The 22,593-nt window shown below is 41.1% G+C and overlaps 1 protein-coding gene across 2 annotated transcripts in view; it reads right to left on the reverse strand.

Moving 5' to 3' along the window:
* The window catches only part of mkln1 (muskelin 1), a 97,121-nt gene that overhangs the window by 25,735 nt on the left and 48,793 nt on the right, over positions 1–22,593 (reverse strand). For both annotated transcript variants that reach the window (XM_033040104.1, XM_033040103.1), the window contains exon 10: positions 330–542. In XM_033040104.1, coding sequence (XP_032895995.1) covers positions 330–542 — 213 coding nt within the window. The remainder of the gene's footprint in view (positions 1–329; positions 543–22,593) is intronic.

A 22,593-nucleotide genomic window follows, 5' to 3' on the forward strand; every position in this document is an offset into this window, starting at 1 on the left:
CCTGGATTTCACTCAGTTCCTCCATCTCATTTGACCCCCGGTCCCCTGCAGTTTCCGGCAGATTATTTATGTCTTCCTTAGTGAAGACAGAACCAAAGTAGTTATTCAATTGGTCTGCCATGTCCTTGTTCCCCATGATCAATTCACCCGTTTCTGACTGCGTTTTTGATCAGAAACAGCAAATATTACTTGTTTGTTTACAATTTATATGCATTTGACGATACTTTTGCAAGAAAATTTAAAGTAGAAAAGGCCCTTGGACAAACACGTTACAGAAATTGGGTAACAGTTGCTCATGACCAGAGTTTCAGGGGACAAGTGCATCTTACCTGATGATCAAACACCAACTTTGGTCCACCATCATTTGCTGTGTCTTCACTTAACAATGACCATTCATTGGTATCTATATCATAGCGATAGAAGTCACTCTTCAGAGACTTGCTATTCCTCACAGAAGAATCCAAATAACGCCCTAGTGTATATATCTGTCTCCGAGTTGTGTCAATACACATCTTGTGGCAAGATCGAGCACTTGGGCCACTCTGGAAGGAAAACAAGTTACAGTGGATAATTACAAAATGCCGTTTTGTAACACAAACATGAAAAAGGGCGCTCATGTGCTCATTGTGTATACTGCATAAAGGATGGCCTCCATTTCAAGCTGATTTGTAATCCTTTCATAAATGCAGAAGTGGTAGTATTGGTTTTGGGAGTGGGTGAGAGGTGGGAGGGGGGGGGGGGAGAAGGTGGACAGAAAACCATCTTGTGATTAAGAATGTAGGACAAAAATCACATGCTAATTTCCCAGCACATATTATGATGACAGGATTTTATAGAGAGAACAAAAGGTTTATTGAGTATAAATGGAGGAGCGATTCTAATGACAAACCAAGGGAATATAATTCTTCAATAGAATACAAAAAACTGGTAAGCAAATAACATTTAATGGCAAAACTGCATAAGTGTTGTATTTCAATGGTAAGAAACAATATTAACTTCAGGGCACAAATCAAAAGGGTACAAGAGAGGAAGAGATTGGAGGGTACAAATAAATAAATCACAAATTGATGAGGCAGGTTGGTAAAGAAAAGCATATGGACCCTGGACTTCACAATTAATGGCATAAAGTGCAAGAGTAATGAAGCCTAGAGCCTTTATAAAACATTTATTCAGCCACAACTGAGTTATCGCATCTCATTGTACGCACCGCCTTTGAGGAATGATGCAACGGCTCGGAAGTGCCTTGGAGATTTAATTTCTAATTCAGATTAGTTTATTGCAGGTGCAGCAAAATTTCTTATTGCAGTGGCTCAGAGAAAACAGTAGACATGGTAATGATAAATGCAACAATAAATGGCGAACAGCAAAATGGTGCAAAGATTTTAGGCAATCTGAGGTAGTGCAATAAAAAGCTAAAGTGCCAAAGAGGAATAAACAAATAATGTAGAGTTAAGAGTACATGGCAGCCCCTCCAGGAAGAGAGTGTGAAAGAGATATTTGGTTCAGGAGCCCGATAGCTTTGGGGTAGAGTCTAGGGTCTGAAGAAGGGTTCTGACCCGGTATGTCGCCAATCCACGTTCTCCTGGGATGCTGCTTGACCCGGTGATTTACTCCAGCACTTTCTGCCCTAATTCATTCTGGGTGTCCAAGCTTTCTCGCTCCTGTACCTTCTCCCAAAAGGTGGGAGAGAGAACTTGGAAAAGCCAAGGTGGCAAGCATCTTTGATCCGCAATTCCGTGTCCCTCACCATCTTCCAGTCCCGCCTCAAGACCCATCTCTTCACCTCTGCCTATCCTTAGCCCCACGTCCCCCTCCCTTTTCATCTGTGCATTAATTGCCTCGTATTGTGTTTTGAATTGAATTCTGTCTTTACTTTGTGTACTAGTCATGTCTCTACTATTTATTTCATTCCCCTTACATGTTTTTCCTCTACCTGCTAAATTTTTGTAAGGTGTCCTTGAGACTCTTGAAAGGCGCCCATAAATAAAATGTATTATTATTATTATTATTTGATGATACTTCCAGCCTTCCTGATGCAACACGCCAGGAAGATGGGATCGGAATAGAAGGAAATGACAAGCTGATGACGGACTGGGCCATGCTCACTGTTCTCTTAGCAGAACGACTGCAGAAAGAAGGGCCATGTATGCATGATTGGTGAAGATAGTATTTTTCTTCTTGGAACAGAGGAGGTTGAGAAGAAACCTTATAGAAATGTTTAAAATCACAAAAGGTCAAGACAGTAGATAGAATGAACCTATTCCCATCGGCTGAAGACAAAGCTGGTTGGCAAAACAAATGAAGCGAGGAAAAGCTTAATTTGCACACGATTAATTTGTGCGCTGTATCTCAAACTAAACTAAACAAAATAGTTAGAGTCATAATGCACTGTCAGGAATAATAGTGGAAATAGAGTCAGTGCGTTAATCAAATGGAAGCTGGACAAGTACTCGAGCAGAATCTACACCCAATTAAAGACTATTGTATGGAATCTCACCACTGAACTACTCAATGTATGACGGCTATTTGCAAGATCAATCCAGCTAGACCGACTCCTATTCCTCTGCTTTGCTCAATCTTCTCATTCACTTTTTGTATTAATTCCATAAAATGATGGGGAACAGGACAAACTGCTTTGCTCTTGCATGGAGCTCGACTGGATTCAAGAGTCCAATTAGGCTCCTTCCATTCGATAAACCGTGGTCCTGCAATGTTGGGCACAATCAAAATTTGACAGAAGACACCTGCATATGACATGATATCATTATCTATCAAACAAGCTGCTTCCATATAAGAAATCAAACCACCACAATATGAGAGTGCAAAATGAAGTTACCCAATTCTACTGCCACACAATTTTGAACACATGATTTAAGATAAAGCCATGAGCGTTTTCTGAAGAAGTCTACACGATCGTGCAACAGCTTGATTTATTATAACTCAGTGTTAGCATTGCACTGTTTACAACCTTGCTTTAGTGTTCAATTTCAAGATCCAATTTCATAAAAGTTAGCCTCCGTATTCAGTGAAGTGCTGCATAAAAGCTGCACTGCATTAGATACTGCTCTAATTGAAAGGTTAAGTGTTGGATATGTTATGTCGACAAATAGTCTCTTGAACTTTTACAGATGTACGGTAGAGAACATATTGACTAGTTGCATCACAGCCTGGTTCGGCAACTTGAACACCCAGGAACAAAGGAGATGACAAAAAGCAATGAACGCTGCCCAGTCCATCATGGGTACTGGCCATCCCACCATCAAAGGGATCTATAAGATGTATTATCTCAAAGAGGTAGCCAGCATCAGAGGCCTACACCAACCTGGCCACGCTCTCACTTCACTCCTGCATCAGGAAGAAGGCAGAGGAGTCTGAAAACTGTAGCATCCTGGTTCAGGAACTGTTTCTTCCCAACAACCATCAGGCTATTGATCACTACGAACTCCAACTAAACTCCAAACTACTAACTGCCTGGGTCACACTACGGACTTTGGGCTGCTTTCTTTGGTTTATACACTATATTTTTTTCTTGTTTTTTAAAAATATATTTTTGTTTATTATATTACCTATTGAGTACTGTGATTACAACCTGGTGCACTGTAGCAATAATTTTATTGTTCTGTTTCAAGACGTATGACATAAAGCCCACTTGACTTGATGGGAAAAGATTGCAGAGCAGTAGCATGCAAGAATAAAATGAACTGCTTTCAGACATTTTTCAAATTCCAATACGACAAACATGTCATTTAACCAAACAAAAAGTTTCAACTACAAATTCTTCTGGTGCAGTTTCAGGTGAGATTCTAGAAGATGCAGCAAGAACTCAGTTATTTAACTGCGTAGGAAGGAACTGCAGATGTTGGTCTATACCTAAGATGGGACACAAAATGCTTGAGTAACTCAGCGGGCCAGGCAGCATCTCTGGAGAAAAGGAATAGGTGACGTTTCGGGCCGGAACCCTTCTGAGAAAGTTACTCCAGCATTTTGTGACAATCTTCAGATGTTTTGCTGACAGTGAATTTACGGGCAAAATGGAAGGTGTTCAGTAATTTTGGTGTGCTGAAGACAACACCTATTTTTTATTTAATGCGATACAAGGACAGTGGTGAGAGTTCAAACCATTTTCCATTGAGCACTATGAATTATTTGCCTTGATGCACATTTCTCCCTCAACGCAGCTACATAAAGAAACTCAAGGACATTTGACACCGACAAATCATTGGATGTGGGAGTAAATCGGAGCATCAGTTGAAACAAGCACACAGAGATGTGCAATTTCCACACAGACTCCACTCGCTCACTTTCAATTATTTGAATGCACACATTTCAGTTGCATCAACAGAACTGCAATTAAGAGCACAACCCATTTTGAATAAAATGTTAAAACAATGTAATTTCAAGTTGTTTCTGCTCTGGTTGAGGATTCTCCAGCACCAAGCAACTGGGAACTTCAAAGTATAAATCCCCCTCAAATCCAGGTCAACAATGATGCAATTATAAATGAAATGCAGTTATTAATTCCAACAGATATTTAAACAGATGGAACTAAAATACCAAGTGGTAGGAGGAGTCACTGTGGTGGATGTTTATGTTAAAATGTATTTTGTGTGTTCTGTTCCTTTTTATTGGTATGACTGTATGGCAAATCAAATTCCTCGTATATTGCAAAACATACTTGGCTAATATACTATTATTATGATTATTATTATGAATATGAAATATAGCGAAGGTTACAATGACAAGGCAACAAGGTGGTCACAGCAGTTAGCTGTGCTGCCAAACAGCTCCAGGTACCCGGTTTGATTCTGATCTTGAGGGATGTCACTGTGGGGATTGCACGTTCTTCCTGTGACTTTGCTGCTTTCCACTAGTGTGTTGATTTACTGCCATATCCAAAGATGTGCTGGCAGGTTAAGTAGCTACTTAATGTAGATGAGCGGTGAGAGAAGCAACTGATAAACATAGGAGAGAAAAAGTGCAAGGGACACAGGCAATTAAGGCAAAGAGGAATAGAATTGAGGAGCAGCCTCAATTCGACTCAGTGTGAAGAAGTGTCTCAACCCAAAATGTCACCCATTCCTTCTCTCCAGAGATTCTGCCTGTCCCGCCGCGTTACTCCAGCAATTTGTGTCTGTCCTTGGTGTAAACCAGCATCTGCAGGTCCTTCCTACACATAGAATTTGGTGAGGTTATTTTACTGTGAGTTAACAGTATCAAAATGCCTCCTGTGCCATTATTTGAATGCACACATTTCAGTTGCATCAACAAGAACTGCAATTAAGAGCACAACCTATTTTAAATAAAAAGTTAAAACAATGACATTTCAAGTTGTTTCTGCTCTGGTTGAGGATTCTCCAGCACCAAGCAACTGGAAACTTCAAAGTATAAATCCCCCTCAAATCCAGGTCAACAATTAGATAGTTAGATTTTAGATAGAGTTAGATAGAGCTCTAGGGGCTAGTGGAGTCAAGGGATATGGGTAGAAGGCAGGCACGGGTTATTGATAGGGGACAATCAGCCATGATCACAATGAATGGTGGCGCTGGCTCAAAGGGCCAAAATGGCCTCCTCCTGCACCTATTTTCTATGTTTCTATGCCATGGTAAGTAAGTAACACAATTATTCAGCTTACACAAAATGAAAAACAGCAAAAGGACGACGGGCCTCGGGCCTGGAGCTCTACTGGACAATGCAGAGTGAAGATAAAACACTACAGGGGGTATAGAAGGGATGCAAAAAGGGCATGTCTCACCCAAGACTAAAAAAGTTCCTTATCAAATTGTCCTGAAGGAACAAGTACTTGGAGATGTAAATAAAACTATGAAACCTCATCATAAAAGTCAGAAGCACGGACAATGCATTTCTACTTCAGTACCTGAGTGAAAGGCGAGTCCAACAGTTGCCCAGTTCTGACATGGGCAGAGTCCAGTGGGGACACCAATCAAACGAGGGAGGGGATATCACCCCAGGGGGCCTCATGAGTGTGCAAAGGTGTGTTGTTTTGTTTAAAGATAGGTGCGAACACTGCCAAATGTGTGTTTCGACGCTGAGAATGTCCGAGGAGATTATGCACAACATTTGGTTTGCATATATTTTATTCAGAATAAAGTTTATTTTGGGGGAACAAATAACTCGAGAGATAACAGAACAAACTAGAAGGCAACTTTTTTATGTTGCTCAGATGGAACCAGGATCCACGTCATTATGTTTTGTGCAGGGTTGACAAATCCATTTCCAAGAAAGTCAAAGTACATTTTCAGAGAAAAATATCAAAAGCTGCACAAAAGTTGAAACTGATTAATTTCTGAAATACATGCCATGTGCCCCGCTGATAGACATGTCTGAGCACTTAGTATTTAAAAAAAAAAATTGCTGGAAATAATCAGATCAGCCAATATCCACAGAGAGAGACAAACGCTAATGCTGTGTCAAGGCTCTTTACATTTGGACGATATAGCATATTTGTTTTTCTTCAAAGTAGCATTCAATTCCACAGCGTTAAAAGCAAGTAATAAAGGCATCTCCAAAGGATCACTTCCATGTCCTCCCAGCATGAGACTGAAGAAGACATTTTATATAACCATGCAGCCTTAGTGGCAAACATGGCTTTACAGCTGAATGGGACACTGAACAACCAAGTTAGAAATTATTGTCATTGTCTCTCGCACAACCACATCAATCTCCAAAGGTGCATAGGGATAATACAGCATATTGCAACTTAACCAGTTACTAAAGAGATACTAGAGTCAAGAGTGTTTTATTGTCGTATGGCCCAAAACAGAACAATTAAATTCTTACTTGCAGCAGCATAACAAATATGTAAACTTAGAAAAACGGACAAATACATAAACAGTATTAGTGCAAAGTAAAAAGTGATGGTCCAAGTCTAAGTAGCTTGGAGCTTATTTGAGAGATTGCATTGCTTAATAGCCTGACAGCTGCACGGAAGAAGCTGCTCCTGAATCTGGACGTTAGTTTTCAGGCTAATACCTTCTTCCCGATGGCAGGTGTGAAACTAGTGTAGCCATGGTGGTGTGGGTCTCCGATGATGCTGGCTGCCTTTTTGAGGCAGTGACGCTTGTAGATCCCTTCGATGTTGAGGATGTACCCGTGATGGACTGGGCAACGTTCACCAATTTTTACAATCTTTTTCGTTCCTGGACGTTCGAGTTGCCGAACCATGTTGTGGTGCAACCAGTCTAAATGCTGCCTACTGTACACCTGCAGAGTATTCGTTGACATAATAAATCTCCTCAATCCTCTAAGGAAGTAGAGGTGCTGGGCTTTCTTTATGATTGCATCCATGTGCTGGGTCCAGGACAGATCTTCAGAGATATGTAAAGGGTGAGCTATGAACAACAGCCTAGCGTGTGTAGACACACAAATGCTGGAGTAACTCATCACGATAGGCAGCATCTCTGGATAGAAGAAATGGGTGATGTTTCAGGTCAAGACTGTACTGCTGAGTTACTCCAGCATTTTTTGTCTATCTTTGGTGTAAACCGGCATCTGCATTTTCTTCCTACACAGCCTGACATATGGGTTTTTATTGTCCAAGTGGTCCAGTGCAGAGTGAAGAGCCAGTGAGATTGCGTCCTTCGTTGACCTGTTGGGGCGGTAGGCAAATTGTTGAGGTTCTTGTTGAGGTAGGAGTTGATATGCACCATAACCAACCTCTCAAAACATTTCATCACCAGGGATGTTAATGCCACCAGTCGGTAGTCATTGAGGCACGTCACCTTACTCTTATTGAGCACCGGTATTAGCGATGCCCTTTTAAAGCAGGTGGGAACCTCAGACCTCAGTTGTGGGCGCATTATGATGTCGACAAAAACTCCAGCCAGTTGGTCTGCACAAATGTTAAGAACACGACCAGGTATACCATCAGGTCCGGTCGCTTTGAGGGTTCACCCTCCTTCCTGTTGGACCTTCTGACGTCAGCCTCTGTGACTGAGAGTGTAATACCATCCGGGGCTATGGGGGGCTGGGAAGGCACAACAGAATTCCAAACAAAGCAGGCATAGGACGCATTGAGCTCATCTGGGTGATGCTTCGCTGTTGGTGAGCTGCCCCCTGATTTCACCTTGTTGGAAATGATGAGACGCAAAACTTGCATATCCTCAATATTCAACACAATGCTATAGCCCTGCATCTCAATACAACAAATTATAAATTTGGCTTGAACATAGAATTAGATCTCAAGCTAAATCATACATTCTCTACTTATATTTGAAAAAAATAGATATAGCTTCAGAGAGAAGTATACTTTCATGATCCCAGAACCAATAATGGTATGATCTTTTCCAACACTGAGGTCTTCTTTTATTCCCACGGCTAATCTGGGAAATGTATAGCCACATAATTCATTTTCGTGCCCAATGTTCAATCTGCTCTTCAGATATAATGAGCCAGGACAATGGGCCTTTATGGCCAAGTTGAGACTCTAACATTTTTTTAAAACTTGGACTTGAAGGATACGAGATGGCGCCTAAAACATGGCGACTTTTGTGTACAGACTCAAGTGTGGTCTATTTTCTTATACTCATGTACTCAGATTGATTGTGCCTAAAGTATAGGATTGTCATGGAACTGTAGGCAAAAAAAATTCACTGTACTTAAGTACACGTGTCAATAAAGTACCATTTGACCATTAAACAAATTTCAGTGAAGAATAGATAATTGTACCCCTGGGTTGCTTTTTTTACTCCAATGATTCAAATACACAATAGAATAATAATAATACAACCCCTAGCATTCGAGCTGGCTTAAATTCACACAGCAACAATGGACTAGATTTGTACCTTTTTATACCCATCGGTCTCTGCACAGAAAATCTTAATGCCAAAGAATAAATGCTCAAATTTGTCTCACAGCACAATTCAAGCACAGATCAGGGAATTGTAAGCAGCTACAAGGTAAATCTCCAGGCTCAAATCATCTCCCAAAACTAAATTATACACAAGTGTGGTCAATTTATTCATTTCACGCAACAACCAGCCATGTGGAATTAAAAAACAAAAAAAAAGTCAATTTTAATTTGGGAAACCAACATTGGAATGCACAAAAAACCTTGAAATTATATTTTACACAATCTTTGGTTAGCGAAAGCACAGTGGATCCAATTAAAATCTCTTGGGAACTTGTATGTAGAAAAAAAAATGCTAATCAATTTACACACAAGTAACTCCCCGAAACATCACTGCGATAATGACCAGGTCAGTTTTTGGCATATCAATTAAGGGATATACATTAGCGGCTTACTGGGTACAAACCCCCAATGGTTCATCTAATTGGACAAATCAACCACTTTTGGAATCAGAGCAAGAGCATTATACTGACATAGATAGGGGGGCGGTTTAATTCAAAAATGAACTTTATTTCAAATTTAAAAAATAGATACACTGAATTTGCAAATACTCTTCCTACATTTTCATTGTGTGTACATCCATCTTTAAAAACAAAACAAAAAAACACCCTTGCCACTTCTGTGGCCCCCTGCAGTGATATATTCCTTCCCTTATTTGAGGGGTGACCCACAGGACTCTGCCCCTCAATATTCCAGCAGCGGAAGGACCCTAGAAAGTGGTCCTCTCCGACAGAGCTTTCACATTTGCCGCACCATGCTTCAGTGCCCGCAGCATGTACTCCTGCAGTCTGGAATGGGCCAGTCGGCAACATTCCCTGATGGACACCTTGCTGGAAGGCTGACAAATTTCAGGCAGACCAAGATTGTCTTTCAAAGAATTGATGGTCTTCCGTCAGCGCTTGAAATTCACCACGCTGATTTTTTAATTTAAAAAAAATGAACTTTATTCAACATAATAAATATATCCCAAACAAAAACTGTGCAAATAAATAGGATCTCAAATCCAATTGAAGGTGCAGAAACCATTTTCATTAACTGCTAAAACAGAAGACAGTGACCTTGTTTACAGCACTCTGGGAAGGAAAGAAAATTCACTGCCATCTTAATTGAAAGCAAGCAGGTTGCCAAAGAACAGGAAAACAATGTTTGTTTATTGTGTGCATGTGTACCCATTGAAAAATAACTATCTGGCTTAATATCGCATTTTAAGACTTGGATTTACACGTAAAGAGGTATCAGAAGATAGGCTGTTAAATGTAATTCTTAAATGTAAATGTAACACAGCTTGTATCCCCAACCACCCTTCCGTATCGAGTTCCAGACCCCCTATCACTCTCAGTTCACAAAACATCCTCAATTTCCCTCTAACCTTTCTGCCAAATAGCTTTAATCCATTGCCCATTTTTTAATCCCTCTACTAAGAGAATTAGATCCTTCCGATTTCCCTCGTCCAGGCCTTTCATAATTGTTATATATGCACATGAAACTTTTCTGCGGGCTACTCTGTTTCAAAGCATCCTCCTCCAGTTTATATAAAGTTTCTTGCTCATAGTTAGTTTCCAGTCCGATGAAACTACTTGTACGACCTCTCTAATGAAACCACATCTCTCCTGCAGTGTAGTGACCAAAAATGCACAGAAACCAATCTGTGGTCTAACCAAGGACATTTTCAGTTCCAACATAACCTCGTTGCTCATATTCCATGCCTCAGCTAATAAATCAAAACCGCTTGTGTGCCTTTTTAACCACCCTACTGATCGGTGCTGCTACTTTGATGGATCTGTGAACATGCATTCTCTAGAGTATTCATTATCTAACTATTAATGCACATGATCTTGCCTTGCTGTACCTTCCCAAATGCATCACTTCACACTACTTGGGACTGAATTCCATCATCACTTCTCTGTCAAATTGGCCACTCCATCAATGTACACCCTTTCTAAACCTCTCTTCTTTACAACCACAAAGCCAACTTTTATATCACAGGTCTACCACCAATTTTCCAGCAACTGGCGGTCCACCACCGCCTTTAATCCAGACAAAATGATGAAAACGCACTCAAAATCCCTCCCTCCCGGATGTCCCCCTGAAAATGTGTCGCCCAGCACCAAATCTCCACCTTCTGCACTGATCGGCGGGTCGAATTGGCCCCCTGCGGCCGGGGCTCGGGACCTCCAGCCCGGCCAGAGCCAGCAGATCCATTCCAATTGCCGACTTCAGAGGCCGACTAACCGGTGGGCAGCATAGTCAGACCATTCCGATACCTTTCCACTCCTCGCCGAGGCCATGCCTTCTTATGGTCCAGCAAAACGAATAATTCAGAAAGGCTCTGGAACCAACCAATCATTGGTGGACCTGTTTGTGCAATCCTCCATCATAACTCCTAAGTTTGTCTAATTAATAAATACTTAAAGCAGCAAGGGATTGAGTACCAAATTTTGTAGAATGCCAAAAGAAAGCCTTCGAGACACAAAATACTGACACGGTTGCTCTTTGATTCCATTAACCAATTGAGTTTAAGATTCAAATTCCCCACTTCCTTGGAAACCATGGACTGTTTTTTGACCAGCCTATGGGGGAGGGGGGGGGGGGCGCAATATTGGCTCTCCACATTACCTCAAAAAAGATTGTCAAATGATTCAACTTGACTCATCCTTAATTCTAAAGTTTATAATGCCCCTTAGAATTGGCTAGCCTCTAATTATTAAAATTGCTATTCTCCCTCCATCTCTTTTTAATTAATTGTGCAAGTTTAGTAGTCTTCCGACTCATTGCCACTCTAATAGCCAACGCAGATTAGAAATGAAGGTCAGAACCTGCACAATTCCATCCTTGCTTCTTTTAATAAGCTGGGAGACATTTTGTCTATCCCCAAATCATCGGGACCTTTCCTCAGACTGATTCAATTGGTTGAGTTACTCCAGAGCTGCGTGTCGTTTCACTTTAAAACTAGGCTCAGTCACCGTGGTGCTCCCTCCCCTCTATACCTGCCATCACCTCCAAGGTGGAGTATGTCGGCGGCTCCAGGGAGGAGGGACAGCAAGACACAGCAGCAGGTGAGAGAGGCTCGCTGATGGACCTTGCAAGGCAGGAGTGGAATCAGAAGCAGAGGCTCTAAACGGCCGGGGAGATGATGGGTACATTTTATATTTGTTTTTGTTTTTTTAAAGTTCCTGGCACTCAATGGTGCTTTAGAGAAACGGGAGGGGTATCATTAGCGGGCCAGAGGTCGTTTCATTGTCGTTTCATTATGACGCGTCTTCTGTTGGCTTGGAAAAGCAGATAATCCACAAAGGTTCTGGAACTGATGGTGCTGGAAAATCGGTATTCAACCTGTGACTGAAAATCTGATCATGAACTCACTGCTGCTTGTATAATCTTGAAAACTGGCAGGTCACATTTCCCACAACTGTAACAATACTGCAAGTGTTTCAGCTGTGTAGTCCTAAAGATATAAAAGTCTGCAAAAATTCAAGTGCTTTCTTTAACGTTCAATGTTGTTTTAAAATTATTACTCTTGTAGGAATTATGTCCAGACTCAATCCTAGTATTTTTAAGATCGCACAAAAAATATTTTCTAACCAACATCTGCTGCTCTGGACTGTGGCGCATCAGGCCAGATGGCGCTATCCAAAAAGCCCCTAACATTTGCGGTAAACTGGTGCAGCCATTGTGCCAAATGAATCAGAGCCCAGAATGAAACCCCAGTTTGTACCAAAACAGCACCGGTTGTCTGAAAGCAGAGTTTCACAACCTCCGCAGCCACCAGTGAAAGTCACTGCAGTGTAACGGGCCCTGACACATAATATGACTTGTGATTGAATGGGGAAGCCAGGCAAGAAATCTATATATATATATAGTAGTGTTGACAGCTTAGGAATCTATACTACCAAGTTGCCGGTCAAAAATCTCAAGACAGAAGGATGATCAAATGAGAGCGGATGGGGGGGGGGGAAAGAAATAACTTCCATGTTTACAATTCCTTTAACATTTCACAGGCCACACCAGCTGACTATCTTTGAACATTTTAACTGCTCATGAATGCTGCCAAGAAAAAACACTGGCAATAATGCATTCCTCTAGCCACTAGGGGGCGAAATATGATCAGGATTTGACACTGGAAGTGCTAATTGTCCTTTCTAACTTTCTCAGGCAAGGAAACTAAGAACTCCTTTTACTCAAAAGCTAGCTCCATGGGGAAACAAGGCGTACAAGGTTTTCACATAATTATCCTACAAAGGTACGGCAAAAAATATATATAGAATATGTTCTAAAGAATTTCCTGGGGGTTATACAGTGCCCTGCATAATGTTTGGGACAAAGTCCCGTCATTTATTTATTTGCCTCTGTTCTCCACAATTTGAGATCTGTAATAGAAAAAAATCACGTGGTTAAAGTGCACATTGTCAGATTTTAATAAAGGCCATTTTTATACATTTTTGGTTTCAGCATGTAGAGTTTACAGCTGTGTTTATACATAGTCCCCCCATTTCAGGGCACCATATAATGTTTGGGACACAGCAATGTCATGTGAATGAAAGTAGTCATGTTTAGTCTTTTGATGCATATCCTTTGACTGCTTGAAGTCTGCGATTTATGGAGACTTGTTGCTGGGTGTCTTCTCTGATGATGCTCTGCCAGGCCAGTATTACAACCATCTTTAGCTTATGCTTGTTTTGGGGGGTAATCCCCTTCAGATTTCTCTTCAGCATATAAAAGGCATGCTCAATTGGGTTCAGATCAGGTGATTACCTTGGCCACTCAAGAATTGACCATTTTTTAAGCTTTGAAAAACTCCTTTGTTGCTTCAGCAGTATTTTTAGGATCATTGTCTTGCTGTAGAATGAACCGCCGGCCAATGAGTTTTGAGGCATTTGTTTAAACTTGAGCAGATAGGATGTGTCTATACATTTCAGAATTCATTATGCCACTGCTATTTGCAGTTGTATCATCAATGAAGATAAGTGAGCCAGTACCTTCAGCAGCCATACATGCCCAGGCCATAACACCCCCACCACAGTGTTTCACAGATGAGGTGGTATGCTTTGGATCTTGGGCAGTTCCTTCTCTCCTCCATACTTTGCTCTTGCCATCACTCTGATATAAGTTAATATTCGTCTCAGCTGTCCACAAGACATTTTTCGAGAACTGTGGTTGCTCTTTTAAGTACTTCTTGACAAACTGTAACCAGACCATCCTATTTTTGCGGCTAACCAGTGGTTTGCATCTTGCAGTGTAGCCTCTGTATTTCTGTTCATGAAGTCTTCTGCAGACAGTGGTCATTGACAAATCCACACCTGACTCCTGAAGAATGTTTCTGATCTGTCGGCCAGGTGTTTGGGGTTTTTCCTTTATTATAGAGAGAATTCTTCTGTCATCAGCTGTGGAGGTCTTCCTTGGCCTGCCAGTCCCTTTGCGATTAGTAAGCTCACCGGTGCTCTCTTTCTTCTTAATGATGTTCCAAACAGTTGATTTTGGTAAGCGTTAGGTTTGGCTGATGTCTCTCCAACAGTTTTATTCTTGTTTCTCAGTCTCATAATGGCTTTGTTGACTTTCATTGGCACAACTTTGGTCCTGATGTTGATAAACAGCAATAAAAGTTTCCACAGGTGATGGAAAGACTGGAGGAAAGACTAGGTACTGAGAGCTATCTTATACCTGCAATTAAACACACCTGAGCAATTCCAAACACCTTTGAAGCCATGTGTCCCAAACACAATGGTGGGGGGGGGGGGGGGGGGGGGGGGCACGTATAAACACAGCTGTAATTTCTACATGTTGAAACCAAAATGTATAAAAATACCCTTTAATAAAATCTGACAATGTGCACTTTAACCACATGTGATTTTTTTCTATTACAAATCTCAAATTGTGGAGTACAGAAGCAAATAAATAGATGATGGGTCTTTGTCTCAAATGTTATTGAGGCCACTGTATAAACATAAGGAGCTACTCAATCTTTCAGAGCCTTCTTTTGAAAATATTGGAAAATGTCGGATTGTTTGAGGTATGTAGGAGTGTGAATGCTGCCTTTCTATTAAAATGGATTTCTTTTCGAAAACAAGATAAGGCTGAAACAGATATTCCCTCAAAAAGTCACCCAAATTCAAAGACAAAGTTCTTTGTGCCTATTTTATTGTTAACAGGGAACTATTTCATGAACTTTTTCATGCAAGTATGCAGTGAGAAAATACAAACAGAGGGAAGTAGAAACAAGGAACTGCAGATGCTGGTCTACAAAGAAAAAACAAAATATTATAGTCAGTCAGCGGGTCAGGCATCTCTGGAGAACAAGGATAGGTGCTGTTTTAGAAACATATAAACATAGAAATTAGGTGCAGGAGTAGGCCATTCGGCCCTTCGAGCCTGCACCGCCATTCAATATGATCATGGCTGATCATCCAACTCAGTATCCCGTACCTGCCTTCTCTCCATACCCTCTGATCCCTTTAGCCACAAGGGCCACATCTAACTCCCTCTTAAATATAGCCAATGAACTGGCCTCAACTACCCTCTGTGGCAGAGAGTTCCAGAGATTCACCACTCTCTGTGTGAAAAAGGTTTTTCTCATCTCGGTTTTAAAGGATTTCCCCCTTATCCTTAAGCTGTTACCCCTTGTCCTGGACTTCCCCAACATCGGGAACAGTGGGTCAGGACCCTTCTTCATACTGAAGCACTTTGTGTCTTTCGTTTTCATACTAAAACAAAATCCAATTTAATCTCTGATATATTAACTAGTAATGACATTGCCCGGTTTCCAGTTTGGCAAGTGATAGGAATTGGGAGGAAAAGGACTAACCAGTAATCCTGCCACAGATACTAATTACCAACTCGTGGTGAGTGAACATGGTTGTTAGAAATTGTAATCATCGCTGATGCCGCACAGCAAGCACTCTATTCACTGGCTGGACTTCCACACAAAAAATAAAGCTCCATAGGGTTATGCAATTCTACAAAGATTCACACCGGTCTGGGCAAAATGTTTACATTCACACATAATTGCTGCCAAACCAGGTAAATTCTTGCTTGAACATTAACACATTTTTATTCCAAATTCACAAAAACCAGCCTAGGATAAACCCAACATAGTGGTAGGAAGGCTATTATATTGATCAATTATGTATTCATTTCTTCTCTCTGTCTCTCTCTCTCCCAAAGCAATGACTTAACTTTAAGGAAAATTTGACGTGTCCAAGTGATGTGCAAAGACAAAACAAAACTCATTTAGCACTTCTCCCAATCGCAAGCCAATAAACAGCTGGTTTCACAATGTGGGTAAGTCAATAATAACTTGCTCACAAGATGCTACAAATGTAATAATGACCACAAACACATTTACCTATGTTTGTTAATGGTTAAATATTGGCCAGAACATAGCTACAAATTTCACTCTCTCTAAAATGTTGTCAAGAACCTATAGCCATATATTACTAGGGTAGACAAAAATGCTGGAGAAACTCAGCGGGTGAGGCAGCATCTATGGAGCGAAGGAAATAGGCAACGTTTCGGGTCGAAACCCTCCTTCAGACTGATGCGAGGGTGGGGGGGGGGGGGGGGTGTCGGGAAGAAGAAAGGAAGAGGAGGAGCTAGTGGGCTGAGGGAGAGCTGAGATGGGGAGGAGAAAGTAGGGGCTATCTGAACTTAGAGAAATCAATGTTCATACAGCTGAGGTGCAGACTGCCCAAGCGAAATATGAGGTGCTGCTCCTCCAATTTACGGTGGTCCTCACTCTGGCCATGGAGGAGGCCCAGGACAGAAAGGTCGGATTCGGAATGGGAGGGGAAGTTGAAGTGCTGAGCCACCGGGAGATCAGCTTGGTTATTGCGAACCGAGCAGAGGTGTTCGGCGAAGCGGTCGGCAAGCTTATGCTTGGTCTCACCGATGTAGAGCAGCTGACATCTAGAGTAGCGGATGCAATAGATGAGGTTGGAATTGAATTGAATTGAATTGAATCCTTTATTTGTCATTCAGACCTTTCGGTCTGAACGAAGTGTTGTTGCCTGCAGCCATACATGTAATAATAACAACACACAATAAACACAAATTTACATCCACCACAGTGAGTTCACCAAGCACCTCCTCACTGTGATGGAGGCAAAAGTCTTAGCGTTACTGTGTTACTCTAGAGTTACTGAGGTGCAGGTGAACCTATGCCGCACCTGGAAAGACTGCTTGGGTCCTTGAATGGAATCAAGGAGGGAGGTAAATCGACAAGTGTAGCATTTCTTGCGGTTGCAAGGTAAAGTGCCCGGAGAGGGGGTGGCTCGGAAGGGAAGGGACAAATTGACCAGGGAGCTCGCCACCAAAGGATCGCTCTTGAAGTGTTGGAACTCTTTAATTTTCAATACATGTGTAATCTTGTTTTCATCTTTGTTGGCATCCATTTTAAATAGATTCATGATATTTTCTTCCTTTGGATGATTCACTGGTTTTGAACATCGCCCACATTATTTTGCTGGATTTGTGTCCACTGCTCATCTCCCAGAAAAGTTATTACTTTTTCCATGGTCCAAGTGACAAACAGAAAAAAACCTACACTTAAGTTCACAGCCCCATCCTGGCAACGAGGCTGGCGTATTGAGCTCCATTAAAGATTTGCACTATGTTACCAGTTCTGTCCAAGAATCTGACCCTGCTGGACATCTTCATTTACAGCATACATTTTTTGTTTTAAATGAACAAACTTAGATGGTTTTCTCTGGAGCATCAGAACCTGAGGCGAGACCCAATAGAAGTATATAAAATTATGAGTCTGAACCTATTTTCCTGTGTGTAAATGTCAAAGACTTGGGGCGTAGCTTCAAGGTGAGAGAAGCAGCTTCAAGGAAACATGTTTTATTTTTACAGCGTATCATGGGTATATGGAACGCGCTTCCAGAGATGGTGGAAGCAGATATGATAGGGACATTTGGTATGATTTTGTACTTTCTTCGTCACATGTACAGAGGTACAATGAAATTCATTTTTGTATACTGTTCAGTAAAAGTATCACTCTATATAAGAACTTAGATACATATTAGATAAGCATCTCAGATACTGTTCAAGTGGATAGCAGCAATACACTGAGACAGTATACAGAGTTGCCAGTTTGTCAGCATTTTCACGTCTTAGTTGTAATAAGTGCAGGGATCTTGATCCGAACGTGAAGATCTGTTGTCCTGGTGGCGTTGCAGGCTCGGCCTGTCCAAGAGTAGCCGTGGTGTCCCCCGGGCGGGATCTTGGGCTCCTCGATCTGCAGCGGGCGAGCCGGGCCTTCCGGGCGGGTTCCGGGTCTGTGGTGTGGGTCCTCCGTCTGTGACGGGTAGGCCGCCGGTTTGGGCGGGCAAGTCCCGGGACTCCGGCGGGCCAGCTGGACCTTCCGAGCTGGTCCTCAGTCTACTGGCCACAGCGTTCCTCGCGATACACCCGATGCGCATCCGGTGTGTCTCTCCCTGCTCTGCCGGAGAATGGGCCTGGTCGGCTCCACACCGGCAGCTGGGCCTGGTCCAGCAAGGCTGTGCAGCATCCATCAGGTGCTCCCTTCTGCGCAGCGCGTTTGGATAGGCACATTGATATGCTTGGTATGAAGGAATATGGATCACATGCAGGCAGAGGAGAATAGATTCAGCTCAGACATTATGGACAAAAGGGCCTTTTGCTATGCTGTATTCTTCTATGGTCTATGTGAACAGGCACAGAAATGGTCCTTTACTCTGATCAAAACACCGAGTCTCTCTATTAACACCACACCTAACTCTGAAGTTCTGCGCCAATATTGCTGCAGATAAACTCGTGTGACAGTTCAGAAGAAGCACTGTCTACTCAAGGTGTTCTTTTTCAGTTTTGTCCATTTATAAAGGCATTTGATATTCCAGGAGAAATTTAAAATAATCCAGTAACACAAACTAGTTGGTCAATAAACTAATTATTGTTTCCAAGACCATGGCAATTCAAATTGCCTGTCATATAATGCACTATCCATTATATAACACCTTCAAATAGCATTTTATTATTAAAACTTGGGTTTCTTCAGTACATATGGCACTGATATAAATACCAGTTGCTTTCTCCCCCCCCCCCCCCCCAGATATTTACGAGCAGGAAAGAGCCTAGGGCTAATGTAAAGGCTTTGAAATTCATTGCCTAAGAACAATTTTCGATCACTGGCTAAATTTCAAACAGCATTCAGAAATCTTAAGTGGGCCCTGCAATATTTTCCAAAATAAAAATAGAAAATACTGGAGAAAAAAAATCAAGTCAGGCAACATTTAAGGAAAGAGAAACAAGGTCCAGAATCCTGTTGTAATTAAGAAAGAGCGAAGCAAGTTAGTCTTGGTCTCAAAAAGGTGGGGTGGGGTAATGAGTGGAACAAATGGAAATGCAGCGTGAAATAATGCGGCAATTAAGCAAAAGTTAAAATCAGCGTAAGCTTTGTGATCTATGGAACATGTTGTTATATTATGCTGAGCAGACCACAAGGAAAACAAAAGGAAATAAGGAACGGTTGACAAAAAGATTGGCCTTTTTTTCATATTAAGAAAGAGTGTGCTAATTACCTAGAGCTGGAGAATTTGAAACAGAATCCTGCAACAACATCATTTTATTAACTAGTAAGAAATTCAAATCCCACTCTCGTATCTAGGAAAATGAATATACTGGTTTGTGAAATGTCATCTTGAATCTACCAGACCAGCCATGGTTGAACCTTCATTTCACCAACCAGAATCTTATCTTTCAGGAAAATCTCAGAATGGAAAAAGACTCCCAATCCGAAACGTTACCTATTCCTTTTCTCCAGAGAAGCTGCCTGACCCCTGAATTACTCCAGGATTTTGTATCTATCTACCAAATCTATCATTCACAGCCATATATATATATATGCAGTTTCAGACTCATGGTAACAGCATTTGTGATCAAATGTCCTCAATGTGCCTGATGGCTGGATCATAAGTACCAAGTATTGTGGGACCATCTTCACTAGAGTTCTTTTGCAATAATTCAAGGATTTACCTCGAGAGTCTTTTGGGACAGGTCAAAAAATGCCGACATTTAATGTGATAATTTGGGAGGTATGGTTGAGTCTACACAACATGCAACATAAACCTTTATAACGTATAAAAAAGTGAACAGATGAAACAATGGGAGGAAATTTTCTCATGATATTCAAAGACACCGAATCAATTTCTGACTGACGGACCCATTACTGATAGAATGATTGGGTCAAATTCACCTTCAACATTCAAAAAGATAACAATATACACACATCATTTACATTTAATTGTTTACTAATTTGGAGCTACATATTTCACGCCCACAACCCATTATTGGAACCGACAGCCTGTCTGAAGTGGAGTGAAATAAATTTAGTGTGTAAAAAAGAACTCCAGATGCTGGTTTAAATCGAAGGCAGACACAAAATGCTGGAGTAACTCAGCGGGATGAGGCAGCATCTCAGGGGAGAAGGAATGGGTGACGTTTTGGGTTGAGACCCTTCTTCAGACTGATGTCAGGGACAAAGATAGAATGTAGGTGGAAACCATATGGGCGACTAATTTGATCACAGAAGCCACCGATAATTTTCCTCACAGTAAGAGATCTTTCAAATACCAATTTAACATTGAAGATCTGTCTGTACTCCATCTCCAACTTCCTCAAGCTTCCTCATCTCAGTGCACAATTTTTCTCAACCCTTTAACACATTACTATCATGTACAATATTGTCTAAATATATGTTTCCGTGAGTCCTACGAACTTGCGGATGCTCACTGGTCTCAGTAGTAACATAAAAAGAGCAATAATTTTAAAAGTTCCTTTGTTAAATCATCATCATTTACCAGTGAGAAAAATCTTTTATACATCAGTCCAGGGACCACTGAATTGTTGAAACATAAAACAAAAGTGTGCTAGTCGAGTATGGGAATATCTCATTGCTTTTACTGAAAACCAATTTATCATACAGAAGTTTGTCAAAGAATTAAATGTATATATAAATACAAACAATATCAATTAACAAAACAAAAAAAAATGTAGAAGATATAAAAGGAAAAGACTGTTCCAGGAAGGAACTTTTGTCTATGTGGAGCTTCATAATATGATGTATTACTGTAAGTACAAACAAAAATCCCAGAAATATATAAATCAACTTGTTTGGAATCTAATCACTAGGTTTGGGGGTTTCATAGAAATAGCTAAAACGTAACTTTACATAGATTTGATAGAAATGATATGTGAACCTTTGATTAGATAACCCCAGCAGTAGAAACTATTTTTTTCTCATCTCTCGTCCGATGCAAACCACTTATTTTTAATTAAAAAATTACTTGCATAATTAATCTGGGTATTAACCCAAAACACTTCAGCCGTTTTGTCACTTCAGCCGACTAAATTTGCATCACTTATTTTGAGGTTTAAAGTTGAACACTAATTATTAAAAGTCACTTGATAGAAGATACCCATGACCTTCTTTATTTCCTTGCTGGAAGTGCAGGAGAAGTGCAAGTAAACTTATCTCCAAGTACCGTCAGTGCAGCAGGAGCAAATATGAAATATTTTTATAGCACCTATGGCAAAAATAAGCAACTCAGATGAAAATAAAATCAGGTCAGTCCAATCTGTAGGTGGGGTAGTGAGCCAATTGCAGCATGAGCAATCTTCTGCAGATGGAATGTGAGCACTTATTTCAAGAGGGCTAAAATACAAAAACAGGGATGTAATGCTGAGGCTCTACAAGGCGCTGGTCAGGCCGCATTTGGGGTATTGTGTGCAATTTTGGGCACCATATCTGAGGACGGATGTGCTGGCTGCGGAGAGGATCCAGAGGATGTTTATGAGAATGATCCCAGGAATGAGTGGGTTAACATATGATGAGCATTTGACAGCACTGAGCCCGTACTCGCTGGAGTTTAGAAGAACGAGGGGGGACCCCATTGAAACATATTGAATAGTGAAAGGCTTGGATAGAGTGGATGTGGAGAGGATGTTTCCACTAGTGGGAGAGTCTAGGACTAGATCAGAATTAAAGGATGCACCTTTCAGAAGGTGGAATTTCTTTAGTCAGAGGGTGGTGAATCTGTGGAATTCTTTGCCACAGAAGGCTGTGGAGGCCAAGTCAATGGATATTTTTAAGGCAGAGGTAGATAAATTCTTGATTAGCACGGGTGTCAGGGGTTATGGGGAGAAGGCAGGAGAATGGGGATAGGGGGTGGGATAGATCAGCCATGATTGAATGTTGGAGTGGACTTGATGGGCCAAATGGCCTAATTCTCCTCCTATCAGTTATGACCTTATGGAACTAGAATGGTTCTGTGAAAACAAGTTTAATTGAGTAACAGGAAGTACATGTTATTCTGAACTCAGCAGGTGGTTAAATACACATTTCATTTTTTTTGTGCAAGAACCGATTCATGTTTAATTTTGCTTCCATTATGAAGATACAAAGCAGGCAGCACAAATGCAAAACAGATTAATTTATTTTTCCAGATTGATTGTGTTCTTGGCAAGAAGGAATTTCTGATGCACACAAAAGATTCAATGGGAAGTCTCTCGTTCTAAACATCTTGGGCTGAATAAGAATTTGAATGCAGTAACGCAGAATATTGCAGAACTCAAGGCAGGTATCTTGAATTATTGAAGCAGAGGTATCAACATCCTTCAATCGTTTTATTCTCGCCGGCATCAGGATCAACAGGGCTCATGAACTCGATCAACAATGTTTGTGTGGAGCACAAAATTCTGAACAAAGGATGATT

Source organism: Amblyraja radiata, chromosome 21, assembly GCF_010909765.2.
Source record: "Amblyraja radiata isolate CabotCenter1 chromosome 21, sAmbRad1.1.pri, whole genome shotgun sequence".
Taxonomy (NCBI): Eukaryota; Metazoa; Chordata; class Chondrichthyes; order Rajiformes; family Rajidae; genus Amblyraja; species Amblyraja radiata.